We start from the raw sequence: 26049 nt of genomic DNA, 5'->3' as shown, positions 1-26049 counted from the left end.
CCCCCGCCGCACGCGCGCCTCCGAGACGCAATGCGGGCGGCCTTCCTCGCCACACGTGCGCCGGCCGTGCTGCTCCGCTTTCCGAGAGGCCCCAGAAAGGCCTCTCGGAGAGCGGAGCAGCACGGCCAGCGCACGTGTGGCAAGGAGGGCTGCCCGCATTGCGTCTCGGACGCCCGCGGGCCTGTTGCTGCCGGGGTCGCCTCTCCTCTCCTCCCCTCTCGGGCTGCGGCTGCGGAGAGTTGCATCGGCCGATCAGCCCCCGCTTTCGGGCGGGCGGGGAGGCGGGCCCGCCGCCGGGGGCGGGGGTGGGAAGCGATAGGCGGCCGCCGCCAAGGCAGGAAGGGCTGTAGTTGGAGCCGGGACCCTGACAGTAAGGGCCAGCGGCAGCGCTGATTTGGGAGGGAGGGGGAGCAGGGGAGGGGGCCCGCAAAACCAGCGGGGAGGCCAGGCCCCGTGGGCCCCACGGAGGCTACGGGCCTGTTTGTCTGCCTCCCTCTGTCTTTGTCGTCTTCCAGGGGGTGGAGATTTCTTTGTTTTGTTTAGCACGCCCACAGTAACCCGTATTGGCCTTTCTCCCCTCTTGTGTTGTGTTTGTATGTTTACATGTTTATAGCAAATACTTTAAATGCCGTTTTAATGTTTGGATGTTCGCCCTCTTGGGGATTCTGTTTGGATGGAAAGGCAGCATAGAAATGTTATCAGTAAAATAAACATTTTTCCTACTAAAATATTAAAACTGCACGACTCAGTCTGAGATTCAGTTATTACAGTTGCCAACCTCCAGGTGGAGATCTCCTGACATTACAACTGATCTCCAGGCAACAGAGATCAGTTAGCCTGAAGAAAATGGCCACTTTGGAAGGTGGACTCTATGGCATGATACCACATTTGAAGTCCCTCCCCTCCCCAAAATCTCCAGGTATTTCCCAACCCAGAGCTGGAAACCCTGTTAAATGATGCATAATAGACAGATATCTGCACACTGCTCGTGGATGTAGAATGTGGGACCTTTCGGGCCTGTACATGGCTCTACCCACAGGCGCCCCCCCCCCAACATTCAAGTACCCTATCTCCTGCATTTCCAACTCAGCACTTTCCCAGTTCTCCTATAATTTTGTGGTTCGTTGCACCCAGGCTCAGGAATCGGAGGTCGTTTATAAAACCTGCATTTGGGATGTCAAGACTCGCCAGCAGGAGCTGAAGAAAGCCAGGGAGAGAATTGTCTCCCACATCCGCAAGCTGGTGTACCAGGGAGATGAAGTGATGAGACGGGTGAGTAGCAACCACCTGCTAGGAATCTTCCCACCCGTCTCCACCCCTCTCTAACAACGGAGGGGAAAGATCGAGATGCGTAGGCGTGTTAGTCTGTCTGTAGCAGCAGAAAAGAGCAAGAGTCCCGTAGCACCTTAGAGACTAACAAAATATGTGGCAGGGGAGGAGCTTTTGTGAGTCACTGCTCACTTTCTTTTCTGCCCCAGCCCTGGCCTGGTGGAACATGCTTCCTTCTGTGATCAGTGCTGTTATGTATTCATTGTATTAAATGTAATGTTAAGCTTGAGACCTTAGCCAGGATTCTAAGCTGGAACAATCCTATTGGCTAATGCTTAAGTGTAACCAGTCAGATGCAAGAGAACTGTGCTGGAGGGAACAAATCTGATTGGACATTATTGTAACAATGCTATTGGTCCTTAACTATTCTAGGGCGTGGCTACATCAGCCCGGGATAGTTTAAAAGGGAGCTATGCTCCCCTGTTTGTTGTTGTGTGTTCTTCTGATGTTCCTGTTGTTAATAAAGCTGATTTCACTTACTTACAATGGCGCTGAGTCAATACTTGACAATTGGCGATGAAGGTGGGATCTAGAGCGGGTAGGCAGCCCCGCTGAACCAACGCCAAACGGAGGACGAAGACACACAACCGGTCGTGCCAGCTGAGGCCCCACCTGCTGTCGCGGTTGGCCCCACCTCTGGAATGGCTGTCAATCCGGCGTTAGAGGCGTTCGAACCGGGCATGGAAGATTGGGGCTCATACCTCTCCAGGTTCGAGTTCCACCTACAGGCAAACCAGATTGTGGACGAGGCGAGGAAAAAGGCAACGCTGCTCAGCTCCTGTGGGAAGACAGTGTTCGGTGTCGCTCGATCCCTGGTTGCTCCAACCGACATCAAGGCGGCAACCTGGAAGGACATCACTGACCGGCTAAAGGGGCATTTCTCGCCTCAACCGTCGCAGATCGCCTGTCGGCACGTGTTTTATCAACGAAGCCAAGGGCCCACAGAGTCGACTGCTGAATATGTGACGGCACTACGAAAAGCGGCCCGACCCTGCAATTTTGCAGACCTGGAGGAAGCCCTCCTAGACCGGCTCGTATGTGGACTGCGGGACGAGAGACTCCAGCAGGGCCTGTTTGCGAAAGCCGCACTCACCTATGACTTAGCCTACGCCGAGGCTATTGCCACTGAGGCTGCGGAATGGTGAACCCGGGAGATCCGACAGCGCACCACCCCTATCGTAAAGGAGCAGACGGTGCATCACCAGGCGTCCGGCAGCTCGGATGAGGCGGCGGAGGACGTTCACCGAACACAAACAGCATGGCCAAGGTGGACCCCACTGAAACCTGCGCCGCGGTGCGCCTGCACCGAATGTGGTGGGAGCCACGAACAAGATCGCTGTTGGGCTCGAGACCTCATCTGCAGAGCCTGCGGAAAGCTGAGTCACGTGGCCCGGGTCTGCCGGGCCAAGAAGAGGACACCACCGTCATCGCCGACAACGAGGCCGCGAGTTTGAGCGACGGACGGAGGGAGGACAACCGACTGGCACCAGACAGACTGCTGCACCTGCCCATTGACCATGCTGAGTACCGGAGTGAGCCCCCGAAAGAAAATTGTGGTCATCATTCGTTTGGACGGTGTCCCATGCGTTATGGAGGTCGACTCCGGATCGGCTGTGACCATCATATCATCGAAGACCTGGCAGCAGTTGTTCCCGCGGCGAAGCCGCCACCACCTGATGCCGTCAGCTGCGCATCTCTCTGATTTTCAGGGGCAGCGTATTCCACTAGCTGGCCAGGCTAGTTTTGAAGAAAGGTTCTGAGACCGCGAGGTATGGTTGCCTCTCCTTGTAGCAGAAGGAGACAGGGCCAGCCTTTTAGGGCTGGATTGGTTCAAACCCCTAGGCATTGCTGTAACGGGGGGTAAACAAGGTGTGTGAAAATAAAGGGGAAGGCATTTACGCAGAGTTTCCTGAAGTCTTTGGGGAAGGGCTTGGTAGCCTCCTATTCATTTTGACCTTGATCCTGCTGTAGCGCCTATCAGGCTCCGGTATAGGAAGGTTCCGATCTCTATAAAGGGAAAAATAGAGGCGGAATTGGATAAGTTCATTGTGCAAGGTATTCTCGAACCTGTTCCTTATGCGAAATGGGAAACACCTATTGTGACACCTGTTAAATCTGACGGCCACCGAAAAAACCTATGCTTAGATCGACAAGGAGGGCCTAGCGTTGGTGGCGGGAATTGAGAAATTCCATGACTTTATTTATGGCCACCGGTTCCTCCTTGTCACAGATCATAAACCACTATTGGGACTGTTTTCCCTGGACCGCCAGTTCCCAAATGTGATGTCTTTCTGCATGTTGCGGTGGGAGATTTTCCTCCAGGCATACGACTACGACTTGGAGCACAGGCCGGGCAGGGACATTGAACATGCTGATGCGCTCAGCCGATGCCCGTTGCCACAATTGACCCTGCTCCTGCCTACGATTTTCTTGCCATCGACGAACTACCTCAACCTCCAGTCCACTCCTCGGACATTGCTGCTGCGTCAGCTAAAGACTCTGTAATGTCCCGAGTCCTTAACTGGGCGTGGAGGGGGTGGCCGGCGGGTCGTGTGGAGCCGGAGTTTCGGCCTTACAGCACCAGGCAAGCCAAACTTTCAGTGCACAAGGGCTGCTTACTTTGGGGGAACCGAGTAGTTGTGCCTCCCAAGCTCCGGGAGAGGGTTTTAGAAGCATTGCATGATGGACATCCAGGCATTGTCCATATGAAAGCTCTTGCTAGGAGCTATGTCTGGTGGCCTAAAATGGACACAGACATAGAGGAATGGGTAAAGAGTTGCCTGCCTTGCCAGCAGTCAAGGCCAGACCCACCACAGGCTCCCATTCAACACTGGGAAAGTACGCACAAGCCCTGGTCTCAACTGCATGTCGATTTCGCTGATCCGTTTCAAGGACAAATGTTTTTTATAATTGTAGACTCCTTTTCTAAGTGGCTTGAAGTTGTACGAATGCAATCCACAACATCACAGGCTGTAATCAATGCTCTGCGCCGGGTTTTTGCGACCTACGGGTTACCGGACGTCTTGGTGTCCGACAATGGGGCACAATTTACTTCTTCAGAATTTTCTAAGTTCTTATCTGACAGCGTGATTAAACAGTCTGCTCCGTTCCATCCGCCCACTAACGGGCAAGCCGAACAGATGGTTCGGACTACTAAGGAGTCACTGAAGCGATTGGGCCCGGGTGACTAGAGACAGAAACTAGCCTCGTTTCTGCTCAGGCAGCATTGCACGCCTTGTACTGCCATGGGGAGGAGCCCAGCAGAGCTCCTTATGGGACGACAGCTCACCACTCTTTTAGACAGGCTCCACCCGGACCTGACAGAGAGCAGACCCCTGAGAGTAGAGGTTCTGGAAATGCCGCGCACCTTTAAACCAAGTAGTAAAGTGTTTGCACACAATTATGGGGAAGGACATTTATGGCTTCCCACCATAATAGCTACTGTTCTGGGTTCCCGGGTGTATGTCGCACAATTAGCAGATGGCAGAAAGCTGCGGCATCACATAGATCAGCTCAGGCAGAGGTGGGCTGACTCCAGACACGAGTCCAGCACCAAACCTGACTCGATCCTCCACCCAGAAGGCGAGCAACGAGGGCCTCCAGACGCGGAGGTGAGTGTTGCTGGGCCCCTCACAGACCCTGAGCTTGGGCAGACCCCGACTCAGGACTTCAGTCCCACAACTGAGGGTTATCCGGATTCATTAGACAGTGAGTCTCCCGAAGGCCCCGAAGTCGTGTCACCTCCAGAACCTGAAACACTTAGAAGGTCCCAACGAAACAGGCGTGCCCCCTCCTATCTTAAGGATTATATCTGCAAGGGACTTGTTCCATCTTGGGGGGGGGGATTGTTATATATTCACTGTATTAAATGTAATGTTAAGCTTGAGACCTTAGCCAGGATTCTGAGCTGGAACAATCCTATTGGCTAATGCTTAAGTGTAACCAATCAGATGCAAGAGAACTGTGCTGGAGGGAACAAATCTGATTGGACATTATTGTAACAATGCTATTGGTCCTTAACTATTCTAGGGCGTTGGTACATCAGCCCGGGATCGTTTAAAAGGGAGCTATGCTCCCCTGTTTGTTGTGTGTTCTTCTGATGTTCCTAGGGCTGCCAACCCCCCCGGTAGGGCGGAATTCCCCCCGCCCCGGAGGCCCTTTCCCCTCAAATGGCAGCCATTTGAGGGGAAAACTCTTTGTTTTCCCCTCAAATGGCGTGGCCCCGCCCAGCGTGTGACGTCACTTCCGGGTGACGTCCTGGCGGCGCGCGCGCGCACATCACAGAGCGGCTCCCGGACCGGCAAGACGAACCCCCGCCGGTAGGGAGTTTTGATTTGGCAACCCTAGATGTTCCTGTTGTTAATAAAGCTGATTTCACTTATTTACAATGGCGTTGAGTCAATACTTGACAAGTGCCCTACAGGACTGACTGCCATTCCGCAGGGCCTGTAAAACGGAGCTGTTCCGCCAGGCCTTTGGTTGAGGTGGAGGGCGTCCAATGAAACCTTGCTCCCCCCCGCTAAAGTTTACCATCTTATGTGGCCCAGATTAAGAAGAAGAAAATAGCACCAGCTTGAAAGCTATGCATATGAATAGTGTGCCCTGTTTTAATATGTTGTTTTATACTGTTTTCTTTGTTTGTATATTTAATAATATATTGGAATTTTTATGATGTCTTGGTTTTGTTCTTTGATCTGCCCTGAGCCCACTTGTGGGGAGGGCAGAATATAAATTGAAATAAATAAATAAATAACTTCCTACCTCACAACACACGCTGTAAATCACCGGCCAAAAACTGTGGTGGGTTGTACAAACTTCAGAATCAATTCTGACCTTTGTAGGATTTTCTTTTAGTGTTCCTTAATTTTCACCCTGTTCCTGGGCGCTGTTTCCCTCAGGTCACCTTGAGGATGTTCATGCTTCGTCAAACCCAAGCTGAGCGGATCCCGGAGGGATACCAGATCCTCACTGAGTTCTGCAAACCCTACAAGGTCGGCGAGAAATACTTGGAGTTCATTCAGAAACTGCAGAAAAAAGAACTTCCAGTGGAGGAGTACGCTTTTAAGGAATTTTTACCCTCAGGGTCAAGGTAAAAAAAGTACAGCCTTTACTCCCTCACCCACCCAAATTCTCTGTCTATATTCTATGTCAGTTCTAATATACACACACTGCACCATCCTTGATTTCCCCATGTTCTGCCAACCTACAGAACCCAATTACATATTAACATTTTTTCTGGGTACGTCCCAGGGTTGAGTCTCAGACATGTTCTGGGATCTAGGTGTTTCTGAGACATTTCCCAACCCAGAGCCGGCAACCCAATTAAATGATGCAGAATAGACAGATATCTGAACACTGTGGATGCAGAATGTGGAACCTTTGGGGCCTGTACATGGCTTTACCTATAACAGGGGTGGCCTGACTTGCTTAACGTAAGAACCACATCGAATAAACGTCAGATGTTTGAGAGCCAGTAGACATCAACAAATATTACACACATGATTTTACTGAAAAAATATGCAAATTTCCTTTTTATTAAAATTAAATGAGACGGCCATTTTATTTATTTATTTATTTAATCGTTTGACTTCTATCCCGCCCTCCCGCCGTAGCGGCTCGGGGCGGCTTACATACAATTATAAAACCAACATAGGTACATATATAAAATAATTCGACTCAATACAACAATAAATACAAATACAAAAATGAAAGGAGTAAAAAGATATTGATAATGATATTTAACTTTAGATGGCGGGAGAGAGGGGGGAGAGGGAGAGAGAGAGAATAGATGGGGGAGGGAGGGAGAGGTGGAAAGAAAGCAAGGGGAAGGGAAGACCAACTGGGAGTCCGATCAGACGGCTCTTTAGATCCGCGCGGGGCACGATTGCCTCACGGATCTAAAGCTAATGTCCAGACACAAACATCTGGCAAATGTCCCTTTTCTGTGGGCATCCCGTTTTGCCGCGCTATGGAGCCGTACTTAAAAGATACCACTTTAAATCTGGGGTTTTCGGTTACCTGCGAGACAACTGCGGGCTTTCACCCATCTGATCTTTCCACCAGTGTGCACTCCTCCCATCAGGGTGGTCTGACGTCAGACCATCCTGAGCGAGCGTCATTTTAAAAAATCTCTACACATGCGCGGATCAACAAGGATGCGCTGTCACGTCTATGCGCATGCGCAAAAAGTTTTCTTTAAAAAAAACCACTGCGCGCCTCCTTCAATAAGGACGCGCTGTGACGCCTATGCACAATTTTAACCCCCCCCCCACTGCACACGCCTCTTTCAGTGGACGCTATCTAAACAATCCACAATGGAGGCAGCAGCGCACGGTAAGGCGATTCACCAGGGGGATGTCTGGTCATGCTATGATGGTTTAAAAAGATAGGGATCAAATTCAAGCTGGCATAATGGCAGGATTAGCTGCTCGTCTGAACGCGCCCAGGGAGGCATGCCTCCATTTCACTTCCCCAGCCGACCTGCTGGGAGCCGCACAATATGTGTGAAAGAGCCGCATGCGGCTCCCGAGCCGCAGTTTGGCCACCCCTGACCTATAGGCATCCCTCCAACATTGAAGTACCCACCTCCTGCATTTCCAACTCAGCACTTTTCCGGTTCTCCTGTTACTTTGGCGTGTGACCATAGTATGTGAGCACATGGTATGTGAACACACGTCATGCTTCCGTATCCTGGATCTGGCCATTGGTCCATCAAGTTCAGTATTGTCTCATCTGAGAGGCAGCTCTCCAGGGTCTCAGGTGGAGGTCTTTCACATCGTCTAGGATGTGCGTAAGCAGTGTCAAGTTGCAACCAAGTTATGGTGACCCCAGCAAGGAGCTTTCAAGGCCAAGTGAGAAGCAGAAGTGGGTTGCCACGGCCTCCTTCTGCAAAGTCTTCCCTGGTGGTCTTCTATCCAAGTACTAACCTTGCTTAGCTTCTGAGATCTGATGTGATTGGGCTGTACCATCCTGCCTTCTCTCCCCCATCATCTACTACCCCAGAACCCATGGCAAAAGGAGTGGAATTGCTTCTCAGCATCTGCGGGCTTCTCCTCAATGACCTATAGTTGTTGGGAAATGGTTTTGTTTTATGCATTCATCAGGTGTGAGCTTCCTGCCAAGCTGGAGGGAAGGAGCTTATGGGTGCCACCCGGACTCCTCCCCCTTTTCTGCATCAACAAAAGCACAAATGTAGCAGTGATTCTGGCAGCCCCATGATCTGTAATCGCCCCCTTCCCTTCCCTTCCCTTCCCTTCCTTTCTTCATCTTTTCCCACTGAGTCCCACAGCAATGCTATAACATAGCTCAGTTCAGGAAGTGGGGGGAGCCTTTTAAATAGCCGGAAAGGAGCAGCGGATGGGGATTCAGAGCTTAGCTCTGCCATTTTGATGATGGAACTTAGTCTACAGGGGCTGCAGTTGGAACATTAAGATGAGTGTTCCACCCATAGCCACACTGTGGTTTCCCCTCTGAGCCTGATTAAAGAAGTTTCAGTTTTAGTCTGACTCAAAGGGGGAAAATATGGGAGCCAGATACTTCGGGCTTGGATTGGACAAAGAATCATGGAATCACAGAGTTGGAAGAGGCCATACAGGCCGTCTGGTCCAACCCCCTGCTCAATGCAGGATCAACTTAGAGCATCCCTGACAAGTGTTTGTCCAGCTGTTGCTTAAAGACGGCTAGTGAGGGGGAGCTCACCATCTTCCGAGGCAGCCGATTCCACTGTTGCAGGACTCTTACTGTAAAAAAGCTTTTCCTACGATCCAGCCAGTCCCTTCCTGCCCTTAATTCAAACCCATTATTGTGAGTCCTCTCCTCTGCTGCCAACGGGAACAGCTCCCTGCCCTCCTCTAAGTGACAGCCCTTCAAATACTTCAAGAGAGCAATCCTGTCCCCCCTCATCCTCCTCTTCTCCAGACCGAACATTCCCAAGTCCCTCAGCCTTTCCTCACAGGGTTTGGTCTCCAGGCCCCCAATCATCCTTGTCGCTCTCCTCTGAAACAGCTCCACTCTGTCCACATCCCTTTTTGAAGTGAGGCCTCCAAAACTGTGCACAATACTCCAGGTGCGGCCTGACCAATGCAGTGTACAGTGGGACTATGACATCTTGCGATTTGGATGTTATGCCTCTGTTGGTTCACCCCCAAGATTACATGATGTTCATCTGGATGCTCCCAAATATCACGGGACTTTCCATTGCTCATGGGGGGAAATCCCTGTGTGGATGCAATGGACAGTAATTTGGGAGCAGAGCACATTGATTCGAATCTAAGAGAAAAGTTGTGCAAACATTTATCACTCAGTGGCACATGAGACCAAGCCAACTTTTTAGAGTGGATATGTAATACCCCCTCTTTGCTGTAAGTGCAGGGGAATAATTTGGTGGGGTTTTTTCCACCTATAGTGTTTATTTCCCATGGCAATCACTCGTTAGGTAAATGGAAAGAGAAGCCTTAATGCAATTAGAAGTTTAAAGTGGAACATGGAAGCTTGATTATTTCATTCTAAATAAATTAAGAACATAAAAACTAAGAAAAGAGCATTAATAGTAATCAGGCAAGATTATGATGTGAAACATATTGAAGAACAAATAAATTCCCCTGTGTTAAGGAGAGGGAACACAAGACACTCAAATAAGCTGTAATGGCAAAACAAATTATAATAAAAGTAGGGAATGGGGGAGGGGACTTTTCTTCTTCCATTGTTGTCTTTTTTAATTGCAGAACCAAGTCATGTCGGATTGAACAGAGCAGTCCTGAATTGTAGCCTTCTAACTCCATTGACGTCAGTGGACTTAGAAGGGCACATGGTGTTTTGACAACTCTGTTCCTTCAGTCTGGGCTAGTGTTTTAGATTGCCTGAGTCTACTCCTAGAATTGGTGCATGCTCCTATTTGAAACCATTCAGCATCCTTATTATGATATCTAGCATTAAGAAAACAACACTGGCGATGAGGATGAGATGTTTTAAGTTCCTGTGTATCTTGTCTGGGGGGAAAGGAGGAATGGGGTGTTTTGACAAATCTGTTTCTTCAATCCAGGCCAGTGTTTTACACTGCCATAGTCCACTCCAGGACTTGGTGTGGGCATGTACTCACTATAGCTCCAGACAGAGAAAGAGCTGGACTTATCAAACTGTGTTCCCGTTTGAAACCATGCTGCCTCTTTATTTTAAGACCTAGCATTAAGAAAACAACAGGTTGTGACTCTGTTTAAGATTATACTGTAACAAAGTAAGAAACCTACAGTCATAAATCCCAGGATTTCCTGGAAGTATGCCCTGTTCAAGAGACCTGACCAGGATTTGGGGTATGCCTGTTTAGGATGGCATTGTTAGAAGAGTTTAGGAGAGGTTCTCAAACAGGTTTGGATCTGCTGTTACACCTTTTATACTGGAGTTGCTCCCTGCACCCTCTCGTACCAATCAATCAATCAGTTTATTACGGTCAAAGACCCATCAGACAGCATACAGAATCAAGAACAGTCTCCAGATTATCGTAAGACATTACAGAGAGGGGGGAAAAAACAAACAACCAAACAAACATCTCAAGGAGTATTAAGGAGATGCTTACGCTTTGTAATTGCAATAAAAAGAAATTTAGCAACATTCCTTGAAATAGCCGTGGATTTGTCCTCCAGTAAGTGTTTCAGCAAAAGTTCCTCGGACTGGATTACCAATTGTCCTTGAAATCTAAATGACCTTAATAAAGACGTAATTAAAAGGGCTCTTTCTTCTGCATAGTGAGAGCAATGAAATAATATATGGGGGAGGGTCCCTATTGACTCGGAAGGGCATGAGCAAAATCTCAGATGTCTGGGGATACGTTGAAATCTTCCGGAAAGAACTGCAGATGGAAAAGTGTCAAATCTGGCTCTGGAAAAGGCCCATCTATGATTTGGGTTGGAAATATTAGCTAGGTATAAAGGAGCAGACATTAAAGTTTTGGATTTCAGAGATTTGTAAAAAGGCGGAAGTGCGGCATAAGCTGTTTGTAACTCAATATCTCTGAGACGCTGGTAAACAGTGGTTTTTGCCCTAGCATAGCCGCTTTCCAAAAGTTGGTACGGGTCTAATCCTAATGTTCTCAGTTTGTTAATGGCTCTAGTGGACCACTGAGGGTAGGGAGATGCAGCCAGTAGTAAAGGAAACCCAGTGGGAAAAAGGTGGACTTTCAACCAAAAACAGAGAGAATGCATCCAAATATCCAGCTCGACTGTATTGAGACCAGCTTCTTGTCTCACCATAACGTTGGGAGTGCATCTTGGAGTATTAAATAGGGATCTCAGTAATTTTGTTTGGACCAGTTCTAGCGCCTGAAGATTAGTAAATCGCATAATTTGTGTCCCATATCTCATTTGGGCACCCTCTCGTACCAGTTTTGCTGCTATATTTGGACAGTGATCTGCACAGTTCTCATTTGTCACTAGGCTTAGCTGTTGACCACCCACAACAGGCAACCTCTCACCCCCACAATGCTCATTCAGTGGAACAGCAGGTGAAAAAAATAGGGGGGACAGCATGGCCACTGTGATGTCATTTCCGGATGAGCAGCTAGGAGGGACATAATGCTGTCTAAGATGCTGTAGGAACTTCCCCAGATTTCTATGGTCTTTACCATAGTGATTGGATAGTTTTCCTAGATCATGGTGAATATAAAAACGTCACTTTTGGGTGCTCACCAAAGGAATTTTATCCTTTGCAGCTTGATAGGGCAAACCAGCCCCCCATGCCCGGTAAAAGCTACTTCTAAATGTGCCTGCAGTGGCAACCTGTTGTGCCACTCAGTGAGTAAGCTGGCTTTCTGTGCTCCATATTAGTTCATTCATTGGGATGTTTCTGAAAGGGAATGCCCATTCCAGGGGCATAGCCAGAAAATTTTGGTTGGTGGGGCATGGGGAAATCTGCGGGGAGGCACCCTGGCTACACCTGCTGCTCCTCTTGCAGCAGAAGCAGCAGCAGCTCCGGCTCTGCGTCAACCTCTAGTCCTCCTCTAGTCCTTTTGATTGGAGAGACTCGATTCTGGGTTGCTTTTCTATCTAAGCCAGGGGAGGGGGGGGATCTCTGACTCTCTCTGTTTTGCATTTTGCAGTTTTATTTTATTTTTTGCAATTTTATTTTAGTTTATTTTTTTGCATTTTTAAAACCCTATTTATTTTTTTCAGCCTGGAAAAAAATGAGACTGAAGCTTTCCTGACTGTGCCTGGGGTCATTGTGGAACACCCAAATGCACCTTACATTAAAAAAAAAATTGTCTGAGGGGGTAGCAATCATCTATGGAGGTCATTGCCCCCAAATCCCCTCCCCCCCAGTGTCTACAAGCCTGGCCCATTCATCACTAGTTGATCTTTGGGTTTCTTGTGGGGAAAACTAAGACATACATACGACATTTTGCTTTCTCAGGTCACCCTCCAGTGCCAGAAGAAAGAATGCCACTCTTTGTGGTCACATCTCTTCATCAGCCATCGACCTCAGCAGCTCCTCGGAAGACACCTCTGGGAAGATGTCTTCTGGAAGCAGTGAGCAAAGTAAGATACGTGGGAATCCCAGTTCTCTGTCTTATCTTTCAGATTTGTTTTCATATTTTGTAGCTGTTTTATATTTTGTGACTCTATCCATGAAAATGTGTGATGCCCATGGAAGTCTACCGGGGATGGCCAACTAGAAAGACAGTGTGGCACGGTGGTTGGAGTGTTGCACTAGGATTGAGGAGAGTTAAGTTCAATTCCTTGCTTGCCGTGAAACGTACAGGTGGACTTGGGCCAGTCATAACTCACAGGATTATCTGTGGAGTATCTTGTGTGCATGGAGCAGCAAAATTGGCAAAATAATTCCCTCTCCACGGGAAAACAGCTTGGGAGGTGGCAGGAGCCCCCCCCCCCCCCTCGAGCACTATTCTGAGCCTGTTTAGAAGCTGTTCCCCTGGGGTTGCCTGCTCTGGGCTGGGAAATTCCTGCAGATTTGGGGGTGAAACCTGGAAAGAGCAGGGTTAGGGGAGGGGAGAGACCTCAGTTGGGGCACAATGCCATACAGTCCACCTTCCAAAGCAGCCATTTTCTCCAGGGAAACTGATCTCTGTAACCTGGAGGCCAGTTGCAATTCTGGGAGATCTCCACAGCATCACCAGGAGACTGGCAACTGTACATTCCTCACAGCTGTTGTGTGACTGTGGGGAAGCTGAGCTGGGTCCAGGGAACCTGATAGGCTTGCCAAGTCCCCCCGGGGCGGGAAAACCCACGCCCCAGAGGCCCGTTCCCCAGCGCCGCCGGATCGGGCCCCGGGGAGAACTCCACCCCGATGTGCACGTCACCAGGAAGTGATGCGACCACGCCGGGCACGCTGGGGATGGGGCCATGGTCATCCGAGGGAAAACTCTATGGTTTTCCCTCGGATGGTTGTGGCCCCACCCCCAGCGTGCCTGGCGTGGTCACGTCACTTCCGGGTGACGTGGTTGCGATGTGCGTGCACGCTCCAGGAAGAAGCCGGGAGTCCCCCGCTCTGACAGCAGGTAAGACTTGGCAACCCTAGAACCCGAATCCAGCTCTTTAAAAGCAGTAACATACAGCTTGGCGCTTAGTAGGCTGGTGAGGGATTCTAAGTAACAGATTCCCTGGTACCTCTCTTCCCTTCCCCCTACCAGTAAGTCCTAAGTCCCACTCTTTTTTACGTTTTACCGTTCAGTTGACACACAGGTGTTTTCCTTACAGGGACCAGCTTGAGTGGTTTTCCCACTGCTGCTGCAGTGGCTGATCCAGTGCAGGGGCAATGGGGCTTCCACATGGCAGGTTTCCCTACCCCAATCTCCCACAGCAGCCATTTCCCCCTCCTTGCATCACTGGGCTTATACTTCTTTTTTTAAAAAATCCGCAATTTAATCTGGGAGAACCAGGTTTGATTCCCCACTCTTCCACATGCAGCTGCTGGGTGACCTTGGGCAAGCCACAGTTGTCTCAGAGCTGTTCTCTCAAGAGCAGTCCTCGAAAGAGCTCTCTCAGCCCCATCTACCTCACAGGGTGTTTGTTGTAGGGAGAGGAAGGGAAGGAGATTGTAAGCCACTCTGAGACTCCAAGTGAAGGGTATAAATCTAATCTCCTCCTCCTCCTCCTCCCACTCCTCCTGCTGCTGTTTCTTCTTCTTCTTCTGTTATAGCATTCTAATGGTTTAACATTCTATCAGGTTCTCTGAATTCAGAGCTCTCATTTTAATGTAAGCATCTAGCCCAGGGGTTCCCAATTTTGGGGGGTTGGTGGGCACCAGTGGAATTCGGACACAATATGGTAGGTGCAGCCACAAAATGGCTGCCACAGGAGGCAAAGCCAGCCACAAAATGGCTGCCACAGGAGGCAAAGCCAGCCACAAAATGGCTGCCGTAGGAGGCAAAGCCAGCCGCAGCTTATCTTCAGTCACACAGTGAACTTCTTTGTGCTGTGGTGGCAGCTGCTGCCCAAGCAACATTTTTAAAAATTTGCAAAGGCAATTAAATTTCCAGTGGCCAATCGGAAGCCTTGCCAGGAAAAGCCACACCTGGCCCCACCAATTTTCTAAAAGTACTTGGCTGGCACTGTGTTGGGGACCCCTGGCCTAGCCCTTTTTCGGGATATCTCTGTAGTGAAAGGGTGTTCAGATAGCCTGAGAGAGAGATCATTATAACTCTATAATGATATGTCAGTTGTCGATTCAAAAATAAAAGCAAGCCTTCCAGTGGCAGGGTGAGGAAATGTTGCCTAACTGGGTGGGATGGGGAAGGTCTGGACTTCCCTGGAAAAATGGGTGCCACCCCAACTTGGCTACAATCTTTCCCAAAACATCAAAGCAAAACAGGTTTGTAAAAGACCACAGGAAAACCCCAGAAGATGCAAGGAAGCACCCATGATGCTGTGCGGAAACAGGAGGAAACCCCTCTTTCCAGTAGCATCCAAGTCGGGGAAAACAACCCGTGCGTAAGTGACCTTTTGATTATGGATGGTTTCTGTACAAGAAAAGGCAAATTCTTTATTCCAAGAGGGAGACTGTATGAGAAAGCAGCTGGAAATTGCTAACCTTTAACCCAATTCTCTCATCCAATAATTTAAATACCCCCTTTTTAAAAGCCCTCTGTGGATGAGGTGAACATTCGTTCACTTGAAATATTCGAAAGCGGTCAACATCCCGTCACCACCTAGTTATTTTTTTTTTTGAGCTAAAGAAAGCAAGCACCTTTGGACTTTCCCTGGGTGATGGATTCATAAAAAGCTAGAAAGGTTACTGTATAGATTGCCTGAAAGACAGAACGCTGATTAATTATTGCCATCTGCTGCCTGGGGGGATAGATTCTGTGCTTCATCATGACAGGACATCTCCTAAATAAGGTGCTGCACTTTGGTGCACGGAAATTACCTTCATCTAGTAAAAGTCAGAATGAATTTCATGGCGTAGTGTAGACCGAGGCCAAATTGAATGATTCTAGTAATGCCTTCTGACCTGCTGACTCTCTAACAGATTTCCCACTGTCTTCTGAGATGATTTTTCCGGGCCCATTTTCCTCCCCTTCTCTTCGGCTATATGAGGAGGGAGGAACAGTGCGGGGTGTCTACAGTGGGAGGGGAGAACTGGCAATATTGCCGCCTCCCTCTTCTGCTGGTGGGAAATGCCTTCTGCCTGCAAAAAAATATGGTTAGGACCTAAAGCCTTAATATTTTCAGAGTGATTTTTCCCTAGTGGCATTAAACCCAATTGTTAACCCTGTCTTAATCTCTAACCATGCCATGTTAGCTAGAAAACTATACAGAGGTAATGTCAGGACTGAAACCACCCTACAGGGATGTCGTTCCTGCTCCCAATCCCTGGAACCCTGAGCAACCTTCCCCAAACCTGGCAAAGCTGCCAAGCCACTTTACCATGAGTAGGGATGGGCGTGAACCACAAAAATGCAGTTCTGTTCATGGGCAAACCACAAACTTGAACCACGGACCCAGTCAACTCGCATACAAACTGAACCAGGTTCGTGAGGTTTACCACTGTGACAGCTGAGCCACGGGCTGTCCCCGCAGCTCAGCTGTTTCCAATCTAAACAACTGAGCCATTGGAGCAGGAGGTTCACAGGTTTGTGGAGGTTCATGGGTTTCTCCTCCCTGCAAAAGCTACCAAAAGATTGGCAACAGCTGAGCCATGGGGGCAGCCTGCTCCTGCGGTTCACCTGTTTAAAGGGGCTTTCTTAGGCAGTGCTGCCCCCGCAGCTCACCTGTTTCTGAACTTTGGGCGGCTTTTGCAGGGATGTTCTGTCAGCTTTCATGGCGAGGAGAAAGCTACGAACCTCCATGTACCCACAAAACTCCACGAACTGCCTTGAAAGTTCGTGGAGATTTGTGGCTATGCTGCAGTTCGCAAATGTGAACTACGAACCGGCCAAAATCACAAACAAAGGTTCGTGAGCTGGTTTGTGCTCATCCCTAACTGTGAGCTTCAAGGTGATTCCTGCTCGTGCAATAACCAAACCAGATATAGTATAAACCTTTCTTATTCCTAAAAGTTAAAAAAGCAAACTAATTAAAATTCCAGTACATTAGGTCCAAGAGCAACAACAATAACAAAACTAACTCACTACATAACATATAGGTTGCCTGCAGTGAAGGTGGTGAATCTTCTGTGAGCAATCTGACAATAGTGAGCAGAAGAATAATCCAAATGATGGCACAATACAGCATACTAGTTGGAAATGAATGGTATTACTTGCTCCATTGACAGCACAGGTGCTAGCCAATAGGCACCCACAAAGATCTCTAAAATTAACTAGCATCTTCCTCCTGGGGAGAGAAATCAGTTCTGCTTTGGTTCAGCCTGAAAACATGCCAGATATGGGCAAAGCTCATGTTGATGGGCCACAGCCAGAGAAAGAGAAATGTACAAATGTACAGAGGTTCTGTGGACAATGATGATACCCTCAATCCATTTCCATTGCTACCATATATTTTTTTACATTTGTAGACAGCTTTTGCTCTCATTCCTGTCATCTAGATCCCAGCAAATCCTTCTGCAGTGACACAGAGAGCCTGGGAGGGAGCACCGAGGGCCAGTCCTTGGATTCCCCCACCTCCAGTCCAGGTGAGATGAACATCATCCTCTTTCATTCAAAATGCATACTGTTTATTTGAACACATGAAGCGGCTTCATACTGAATCAGACACCTGGTCCCTCAAGGTCAGTATTTTCTACCTAGGCTGGCAATGGCTCTCCAGGATCTCATATGGAAGTTCTTTCGTATCACCTATGACCTGATCCTCCCTGGCCTGGGTGGCCCAGGCTAGCCTGATCTCATCAGATCTCAGAAGCTAAGCAGGGTCAGCCATGGTTAGTACTCAGATGAGAGAGACCACGCAGCCCCATGTCTACAGTGGGGCATCTCGGGGCTGGGCCCCCTGACTTACCATCCAGACCTCCCGACTTCCCATCTAGCCAGTTCAGAACCTTTTTTAAATTTTTCATGCTGCGGCCACACTGCACCGTCACCCTGCCCTGCCCTTGCTGGCCAGTCCCGCCGTCCACTCCCACACCGCCTCTCGCCTCTCTCTTTTTCTGTTATTTGGCGCACCACGCCAAGCTGTCGCCCTGCCCATGCCGGCCAGCCCTACCCTCCATTCCCACGCAACGTCTCTCGCCTTTTTCTTTTATTTGGTGTGGTGCCGAGCCGTCACTCTGCCCTGGCTGGAATAATCCTCGCCTGTCGCCTCTCTCTCTTTCTCTCGTCGCTCTACTTGCTGGAACCCAGTAGGCTACAGTGCAGTGGACTCGTTGGGGGTTGGGGTGGTGGGACAGGGTCGGGGCAGGGAAGGTACCAGCAACTGTATTGTTTTCATCTGGGGGTGGGAATAAGGAAATAAGAATATTTGGAGAGAGCAATCCTAAGTGGGTCTACTCAGAAGTAAGTCCCGTTTTATTCAGTGGGGCTTACTCCTGGGAATGTACTCTTAAGAAACACATGCCCCCCCAACTTATTTAAATGCCCCCCGAAGAAAAAATCCTGGCTACGCCCCTGCCACCAAGGAATTCCAGGGTTGCTATGCAGAGGCAGGCAATCATCAACCACCTCTGTTTGTCTCTTGCCTTGAAAACCCTATAAGTTCACTATAAGTTAGATGCGACTTGATGGCACTTTCCACCATCACCTGATCCTTTTAACTGGAGATGCCGGGGATTGAACCTGGGACCTTCTGCATGCGAAGCAGATGCTCTGTCACTTAGCCACACCCCCTTCCCTCCTTGTGTTTCAAAAATGTGGTCCTGCGGAGTGGGGTAGCATTGTAGTAGCTGATTGTTGATCTTGCCTAAGGGCAGGAGGCAGCTAAATCCCATCATGCAGTTTGCCTGCAGTTTTTTTTTTATGTGTGGGCCTTATTTTTTTCCCATGCACCACACTTACAAAACATGGGCCCTGGTCACACGGAGCATTAGGCATGCTAGAGAGACGGAAGATAGGCGGATTTTCCGGGCGCGATCTCACCGCCACATCTGGGAAGCGTAGAGCTCCTGTGGCTCACTCGAGGCTTCACTCCGAAGATGCGCTGTAAAAAACTAGTACCTCCGAGGTACTAGTTTCCGGAAACCACGGGGCAAGGGCAGGCATCAGATCACGTTTCCGGTGGTAGCTCGTGGCATCCGGCGCCCGCCCATGTCTCCACGGGTGCGCACAAGCAGCCAACGGCGCATATGAACACTTGGGTTAAAAAAACCAACACAACCCCCGTGGCGCCGCTTCTTTGCCGCTCTGCAGGAGTGAGGTATGATCAGCACCTCCCCCCAACCACGGGACGTCGGCGGGACGTCGGGCGGGACGTTTGATCTGGCTGCCGCACAGTAGTTCGCTCTGGGGCAAACGGCCATGCCTCCCCCCCGCGCGCGATATCCGGCCCATGTGACCGGGGCCATGTCTGATTTGTTTTTATTACTATATTTTAGCTTCTGTCTTCCCCACTGACCCTGGTGGCTCGAGGCAGATCACAAAGGGTCCGTCCAGTAGCCAAAAGAACAGTCAAACCCCTTACCAATCCTAAGTCAACAGATGATCACCATTGACAATAAACTACATCTCCGCAGCCGTGACTCTGAATAATTGGCCAGCCACCTAAAGAAAACAGCCTTGTATCTTTAACAAAAAAAAGAGGGTTGTGGAGGTAGAGCTTCCAACTCCATGTTAGGAAGGTCATGGAGATTTGGAGGTGGAGTCTGGGAAGGGCAGGATTTGGGGAGGGGAGGGATATAGGACAATCAAAACAAGGACAAACAGTTTTTATTCGAGAGCTATTATTGCTTTAAATGCTGTATGAATTGGAATTTGGGTGACATTGGTGGTTAAGTTGCAATGTGAACCCTAATGGTTGTGTGAGTGTATATGAGTATGGTTGTGGAAGTGTATATGAGTATGCTTATAGATCACCAAATGATTGCACCTTAATTTCGTTGTACTATGTACAATGTCAATAAAGTATATTATTATTATTATTATTATTATTATTATTATTGAATGCCATGGAGTCCCATCCTCCACAGCAGCCATTTTGTGCAAGGGAGCTGATCTCTGTCTTCTGGAGATCAATTATACTTCCAGGAGATTGCCAGGCCCCAACTGTAGGTTGGCAACCTGATGCAGAGAGCATTTAGCATTCCCAGCTCCAGTTTGAGGAATATCTGGAGATTTTGGGGGTGGAGCCAGAGGAGGGCAGGGGTTGTGGAGGAGAAGGACTTTAATGGGGCATAAGTCCACCTCCAAAGGAACTATTTTCTCCTTGTGAACTGATCTTTGTCACCTGGAGATTAGTTGTAATAGCAGGAGATATCCAGCCATCAGCCCTAAGGGCATTCCAAATAGGGTTGCCAGGTCTTACCTGTCTGCCAGCAGGGGGGATCCCAGCTTGCTTCCTGGGACTCCTGGTCACCATAGAGTTTCGAGCCGAATGCCAGAGCGCCCCCTGTAGAATGTGCCTAGCAGAATGACATCATCTCTGGGTGATGCCATCACGCTGGGCAAGTTGGGTGTGGTGGATCTGTTGGGGGGCGGGGCTCCCCGCCAGCCAGCTAGCTGGCGGTGGATTGTGGCCCCCAAAATTGGGGGGAAACCCACCCCCATAGGGGGGTTGGCAACTCTAATTCCAAAGGGCCCCAAAAGTCAAGAGAATTGTTTTAAAAGTTGGGCTTTGAAGAAAGAGACCAACCGCATTCGTGTTTGTTTTGCTACTTCCTGAGTGATGTTGAGAGTTGGACTATAAGGAAGGCCGAGCGCTGAAGAATAGATGCTTTTGAACTATGGTGCTGGAGAAGACTCTTGAGAGTCCCTTGGACTGCATGAAGATCAAATCAGTCAATCCTAAAAGAAATCAACCCTGACTGTTCCCTGGAAGGCCAGATAATGAAACTGAAGCTCAGATACTTTGGCCACCAAATGAGAAGGGAGCACTCACTGGAGAAGACCCTTATGCTGGGAAAGACTGAAGGTCAAAGAAGACGGGGACGGCAAAGGATGAGATGGTTAGACAGTGTCACAGGTGCAACGAACATGAAGTTGAGCAAACTTCAGAGGACGGCAGAAGACCGGAAGGCCTGGCATGATCTGGTCCATGGGGTCGCGAAGAGTCGGACTCGACTGTGCGACTGAACAACAACAACAATTAAAATTGGGGAACTTGTAATAAATGCTCAGGCAGCTCCTGATGCTAGAGAGTGGCTTGTCCTGCATCAGGCAGGCGGTTGGACTAGATGGTCTGTATGGCCCCTTCCAACTCTATGATTCTATGGTTCTAGCTAAGTCAATTGGGACGTAATTATCAACCCACATGGCAGCCCACTGGGAGCTCCCTGTAGGAGCAGAACGGAAGTTTAACAAATACATATTTTTTAAAAAGTCTGATTTGGAACTCTTAATTTCCTTTCAGCTGTATCAGTCTCCAAGTGAAATGTTATCAAACAGACCAGAGCAGCACAAATGTGACTTGCGGGGACCGGACTACAGTGGGGGGGGGGGGGCTTTACCAGCAAAAGGAGAGCAATCACCCGTCTTAGCGTATGAAATATGGGCCATCACAACAAGGTTACATAAAAACAGCAGGCGGTAGAAAACACGGAAACTGATCTGCAAACGAAGAGCTGTCCAAGTTAGGGGTCCCCAAAGGAATCAGAATAAACAACTGGGAAATTCCTCTCTCCTCCCCACAAACTCACATTTTCCCCTCCAGGATACTACAAGCCCCTTAAGGGCGTAAGGAGGTCAATTCCCCCTGCCTGTATTGTTTTCCTTTCTCCTCCTCCTCCCCTTAATTGATGCTTCGCTGTCTTCAGCATTCCATACCTCCTGGTCAGCAGCGTGGACATTCAGACCTCATCAGGCCATTTGGGGGTGGTGTGGTGTCTCGGTTCTATTATTTAAAAGTTTCCTTAACAGGAGACTGAAGTTGGTTCCCAATTCCCAATTTGCATTTCCGAGTTCCTTAGTTGTGAACCCAGTGACAAATATTGAGGACAATTTAAAAGCTCTGTAGCTGGGCTTTAGATCAGGAAGCAACTTCAGTCCACTTGGACGGCAGAGTCCCCCGAATGTGGGTGTGTATGATATGTAGGTTTGAAGAAGAAGAGATTGGATTTATACCCCACCCTTCTCTCGGAGTCTCAGCGCAGTTTACAATCTCCTTCCCTTCCTTTCCCCACAACAGGCACCCTGTAAGGTAGGTGGAGAGAGAGCTCTTTCAAGGATTGCTCTTGAGAGAACTGTGGCTCGCCCAAGGTAATCCAGCTGGCTGCATGTGGAGGAGTGAGGAATCAAACCCAGTTCTCCCAGATTAGAGGCCGTGCTCCCAGAGGTCATTTCGGGGGGGATCGCGGGGGATCGCAGTTCCCCCGGGTGAGGTACGGGGGCGGGGCACATGACGAAGCCCCGCCCCCCGCTTCCGGCCGCCCCGCTTCTGGCCCTCATTCAGCCAGGAGGAGGCAGGAGAAGAGGGAGAGGGCCTTCGCGGGGCTTCTCCCACTCCCACCGGGCCCCTCATGGGGGCAGGGGAGCTGCAAGGCCGGCGGTGGCGGCCGGGACCGTTGGGGGCGGGGGGTGTGGCCTTATGACACACTTCCGGTGATGTCAGGGGGTGTGGCATATGCTAATGAGTTATGCTAATGAGTTCCCCTAGCTCTTTTTCTACTAAACGACCCCTTCGTGCTCCTAACCACTACACCAAACTGGCTCTCAGTTTGCCAGCTCTGGGTTTGGAAATATCTGGAGATTTTGGGGGTGGAGCCTGAGGAGGCTGGGGTTTGGGAAGTGGAGGGACTTCAGTGGGTATAATGCCATAGAGCCCACCTTCCAAAGCAGCCATTTTCTCCAGGGGAGCTGATCTCTGTTTTATCCCAGGAGATCTCCAGCCACTCCCTGGAGGCTGGCAACCCTATTTGGTGGTATAACCCTTATTTTTGGATCTGCAGCGCTTTTAAATTATCCTCAGTATGCCTCACTGGATTCACAAATAAGGGACTAGGAAATGTGAACAGGGAACTGGGGACCAGCTTCAGCCTCCTTTCATTACCTGTGGGGTGTGCAGAAACCTTGGCCTGAAGATAGTACGGCTTTTATGCCACAGTCATTCAACCATCGAGTTTGTTATTAGAAAGAGAAAGGAGGTGGGGTTTCATGAAGGAACTGTAGGAGGGGGGAACAATCTGGAAATGACTTCCACCTCACAAGGTTCCCCCCCCCCCCCTCCAGGATTCTCTGAAACCTGAGGGATTCCGGTAGGGTTGCCAGCTCTGGGTTGGGAAATTCCTGGAGATTTGGGAGGTGGAGCCTGAGGAGTGGAGGGAACTCTATGGGGTATGATGCCATGGACTCCACCTTCCAATGTATCCATTTTCTCCCGGGGAACTGATGTCTATGGCCTGGAGATCAGGGTATCTCCAGGTCCCCTCTGGAGGCTAGCCACCCTAGATTTGAGCAGACTCATTTCTCCTTTTCCTTCCCCCCCCCCCCCCCCTCCCCCGGATTCTCAGCTGCTCACAACATTTAGTGCTGCCTGGAAGACACTCAGTCCCCATCACAAGAGGGTTTGGGGGGGGGGCAAGAGTGTTCTTTTTCTTTTGTTAACTTAAAAAAGGTAAAGGCTTCCCTTGCTCAAAAGCCAGTCGAATCCGACTCTAGGATTGCGGTGCTCATCTCCGTTTCCAAGCCGAAGAGCCAGCGCTGTCCGAAGACGTTTCTGTGGTCATGTGGCTGGCATGACTAGACGCCAAGGCGCACGGAACGCTGTTACCTTCCCACCGAAGCGGTCCCTATTTATCTACTTGCAATGTCTTGCTTTCGAACTGCTAGGTTGGCAGGAGCTGGAACTAGAGACGGGAGCTCACTCCGTCATGCGGCACCTGGGTCTCAAACTGCTGAACTACCGACCTTCCACAGCCTGCAGTTCAGCGTCTTAACCACTTGTTAACTTACCAGGTCATATTTTTCTGCTTACCTGGATAGTTTCTAAGTGTGTTTAGACGTCTGTGCCCTGACTTGGAGAGCCCAGGTTAGTCTGATCTCGTCAGGACTCGGAAGCTAAGCAGGGTTGGTCCTAGTTAGTACTTGGATGGGGGACCACCAAGAAATATCACGGTCATGACATGGCGGATCCAGGCTATGGCAAATCACTTCTGAACAGTCTCTTGCCTTGAAAGCCCCACGGGGCTGCCGTAATTCAGCCATGACTTGATGGCAAAAAATGAAGAAAAAATAAGAGATGTCTGTAGGTAGATGGGTTTTACTGCTCTTTGTGATTGGCCTTGGAGATAGATGCTTTATTATGAAATATAGTGATATGTTCCAAGTTCTGAAATTCTTCAGCACGACGGTATTCGGAAATTTCTGTTTTATTTCGTTGTCCATTACCATTATTTGGAAAACACGTCGTCTGTTTTTTAAATTTAAAAATCCTCCAAAAAGAGAACAGCAAATTTAAAACAGAGTCCAATTTAAAATAACAGCAACAATAGCAAATAACCATAATCTGAGATGAGAAATTAAAAGATATCACCGCAGACATCCGAGTACACACAAAGATTAGAAGTCTGCCATGGGAAAAAACCTGCATTCTTCAATTCCAACAAACCACACCAGGCGAGGCCTCAAACACAACAAGAGCAAGCCTTATTCGGATAAAGAGAACTCAAGCATGAAACGCCAGCAGTTCTGACACAGTTACAGTTGCTCATATACTCTCCAAAACATTCCAGAACGCCCCTCCCACCTATGCATTATTACACGCCTTCATTTACCATACAGAACTTTCAACTGAAGAAGAAGAAGAAAAAGAAGAGCTTGGATTCACAACCCAGAGGTGTCTCAGAGTGGCTTACAAACTCCTTTCCCTTCCCCTCCCCACAACAGACACCCTGTGAGGTGGGTGGGGCTAAGAGAGCTCTGACAGAAACTGCTCTTTTTCAAGGACAGCTGTGCCAGAGCTTGTGACTGACCCAAGGTCACATCAGCAGCTGCAAGTGGAGGAGTGGGGAATCAAACCCGGTTCTCCCAGATTAGAGTCCGCGCACTTAACCACGACACCAAACTGGCTCTCTGTTTGGCTGCTGTTTGTTGGCTGCTGTTTGTTCCACAGAGTCTGTACCTTGAAGGTGGCCCAAAGAAACTGTGTGAAATGATGGAGCGCTTGCAGAGTTGATGTCTTAAGCTCCAAGCATAACAGCCGATAAATCCCACTCCTAGGGATGCCAGCCTCCAGGTGAGGCCTGGAGAGCTCCTGAAATTACAGGCTACAGAGATCAGTTCCCCTGGAGAAAATGGCCGCTTTGGAGGGTTGGACTCTATGGCTTTTATATCCCTCTGAGGTCCCTCCCCTCACCAAACCCCACCTTCCCCAGGCTTCAGCCCCAAATCTCCAGAAATTTCCCAACCCAGTGACCCTACTTCTCAACATAGTCTCTGCATGGGAATCCAGGAAAGTCCCTGGATTCAGGAACACACCTAATGCTGCTCTTTGAGGGAGTGATTGTGACTCCATGCAGGAAGAAGATTTTCACTACTTCTCCTGTTCTAGGGCCATCCACCATGAATATCTCCTTGCAGGTATGGAACTGGAACACGTATTTCTTATGTTCCAGTGTCTGATAAACTCTGGCCCTAAAATAGGAGGGCCCTTTTTCTTTTTCATGTGAGAAAGGTCCCACATCAGTAATCTACAGGGAAATAGGATTTAACGTAAAGTAATGCTCATGCTCTTATCAGAACTGTAATAACATTTTGTTAAATGGTAATTGCCAACCTAGCAGTTCGAAAGCAAGAAATTGCAAGTAGATAAATAGGGACCACTTCGGTGGGAAGGTAACAGCATTTCGTGCGGCTTGGTGTTTAGTCATGCCGGCCACATGACCACGGAAATGTCTTCAGACAGCGCTGGCTCGTCGGCTTTGGAACGGAGATGAGCACCGCAACCCTAGAGTCGGACTCGACAGGCTTTCAAGCAAGGGAACCTTTACCTTTTTAATTGTATAATTATGTCTTTACTTCGCCTGTTTCCCTCTCTTCTCTGTGTTGTCCTATTCTGTTGTTCTGTTACTAATTCTGTTTCATATATAATTTGAGTAAATGTAAAAAATTTTAAAGCAATATCTTATCCAGAAATATCCAGAGTGGCTTTAAGCCTACTGGATTAGGCCTTCTGTGTCATGAGAACATAACATAAGAAGAGCCCTGCTGAATCGGACAGTGATCTATCCAGTCCAGTG

The 26049-nt window shown here is 49.1% G+C and overlaps 1 protein-coding gene and 1 non-coding gene across 4 annotated transcripts in view; one reads left to right on the top strand and one right to left on the bottom strand.

Moving 5' to 3' along the window:
- Window positions 1–26049, top strand: part of GMIP (GEM interacting protein) — a 118761-nt gene that overhangs the window by 73060 nt on the left and 19652 nt on the right. For all 3 annotated transcript variants that reach the window (XM_015427759.1, XM_015427758.1, XM_015427760.1), the window contains exons 11-14: window positions 1135–1272; window positions 6228–6418; window positions 12730–12854; window positions 17320–17406. In XM_015427759.1, the coding sequence (XP_015283245.1) occupies window positions 1135–1272; window positions 6228–6418; window positions 12730–12854; window positions 17320–17406 (541 nt within the window). The remainder of the gene's footprint in view (window positions 1–1134; window positions 1273–6227; window positions 6419–12729; window positions 12855–17319; window positions 17407–26049) is intronic.
- TRNAA-CGC lies at window positions 18482–18553 on the bottom strand. Its single transcript has one exon. It is a non-coding gene; the product is annotated as a tRNA-Ala (tRNA).

The sequence above is a fragment of the Gekko japonicus genome, unplaced genomic scaffold, assembly GCF_001447785.1.
Source record: "Gekko japonicus isolate JY-2015 unplaced genomic scaffold, Gekko_japonicus_V1.1 scaffold474, whole genome shotgun sequence".
NCBI classification, from domain to species: domain Eukaryota; kingdom Metazoa; phylum Chordata; class Lepidosauria; order Squamata; family Gekkonidae; genus Gekko; species Gekko japonicus.
Note: the sequence above shows the minus strand (reverse complement) of the source record. Positions and strands in the feature narration are given on the sequence as shown.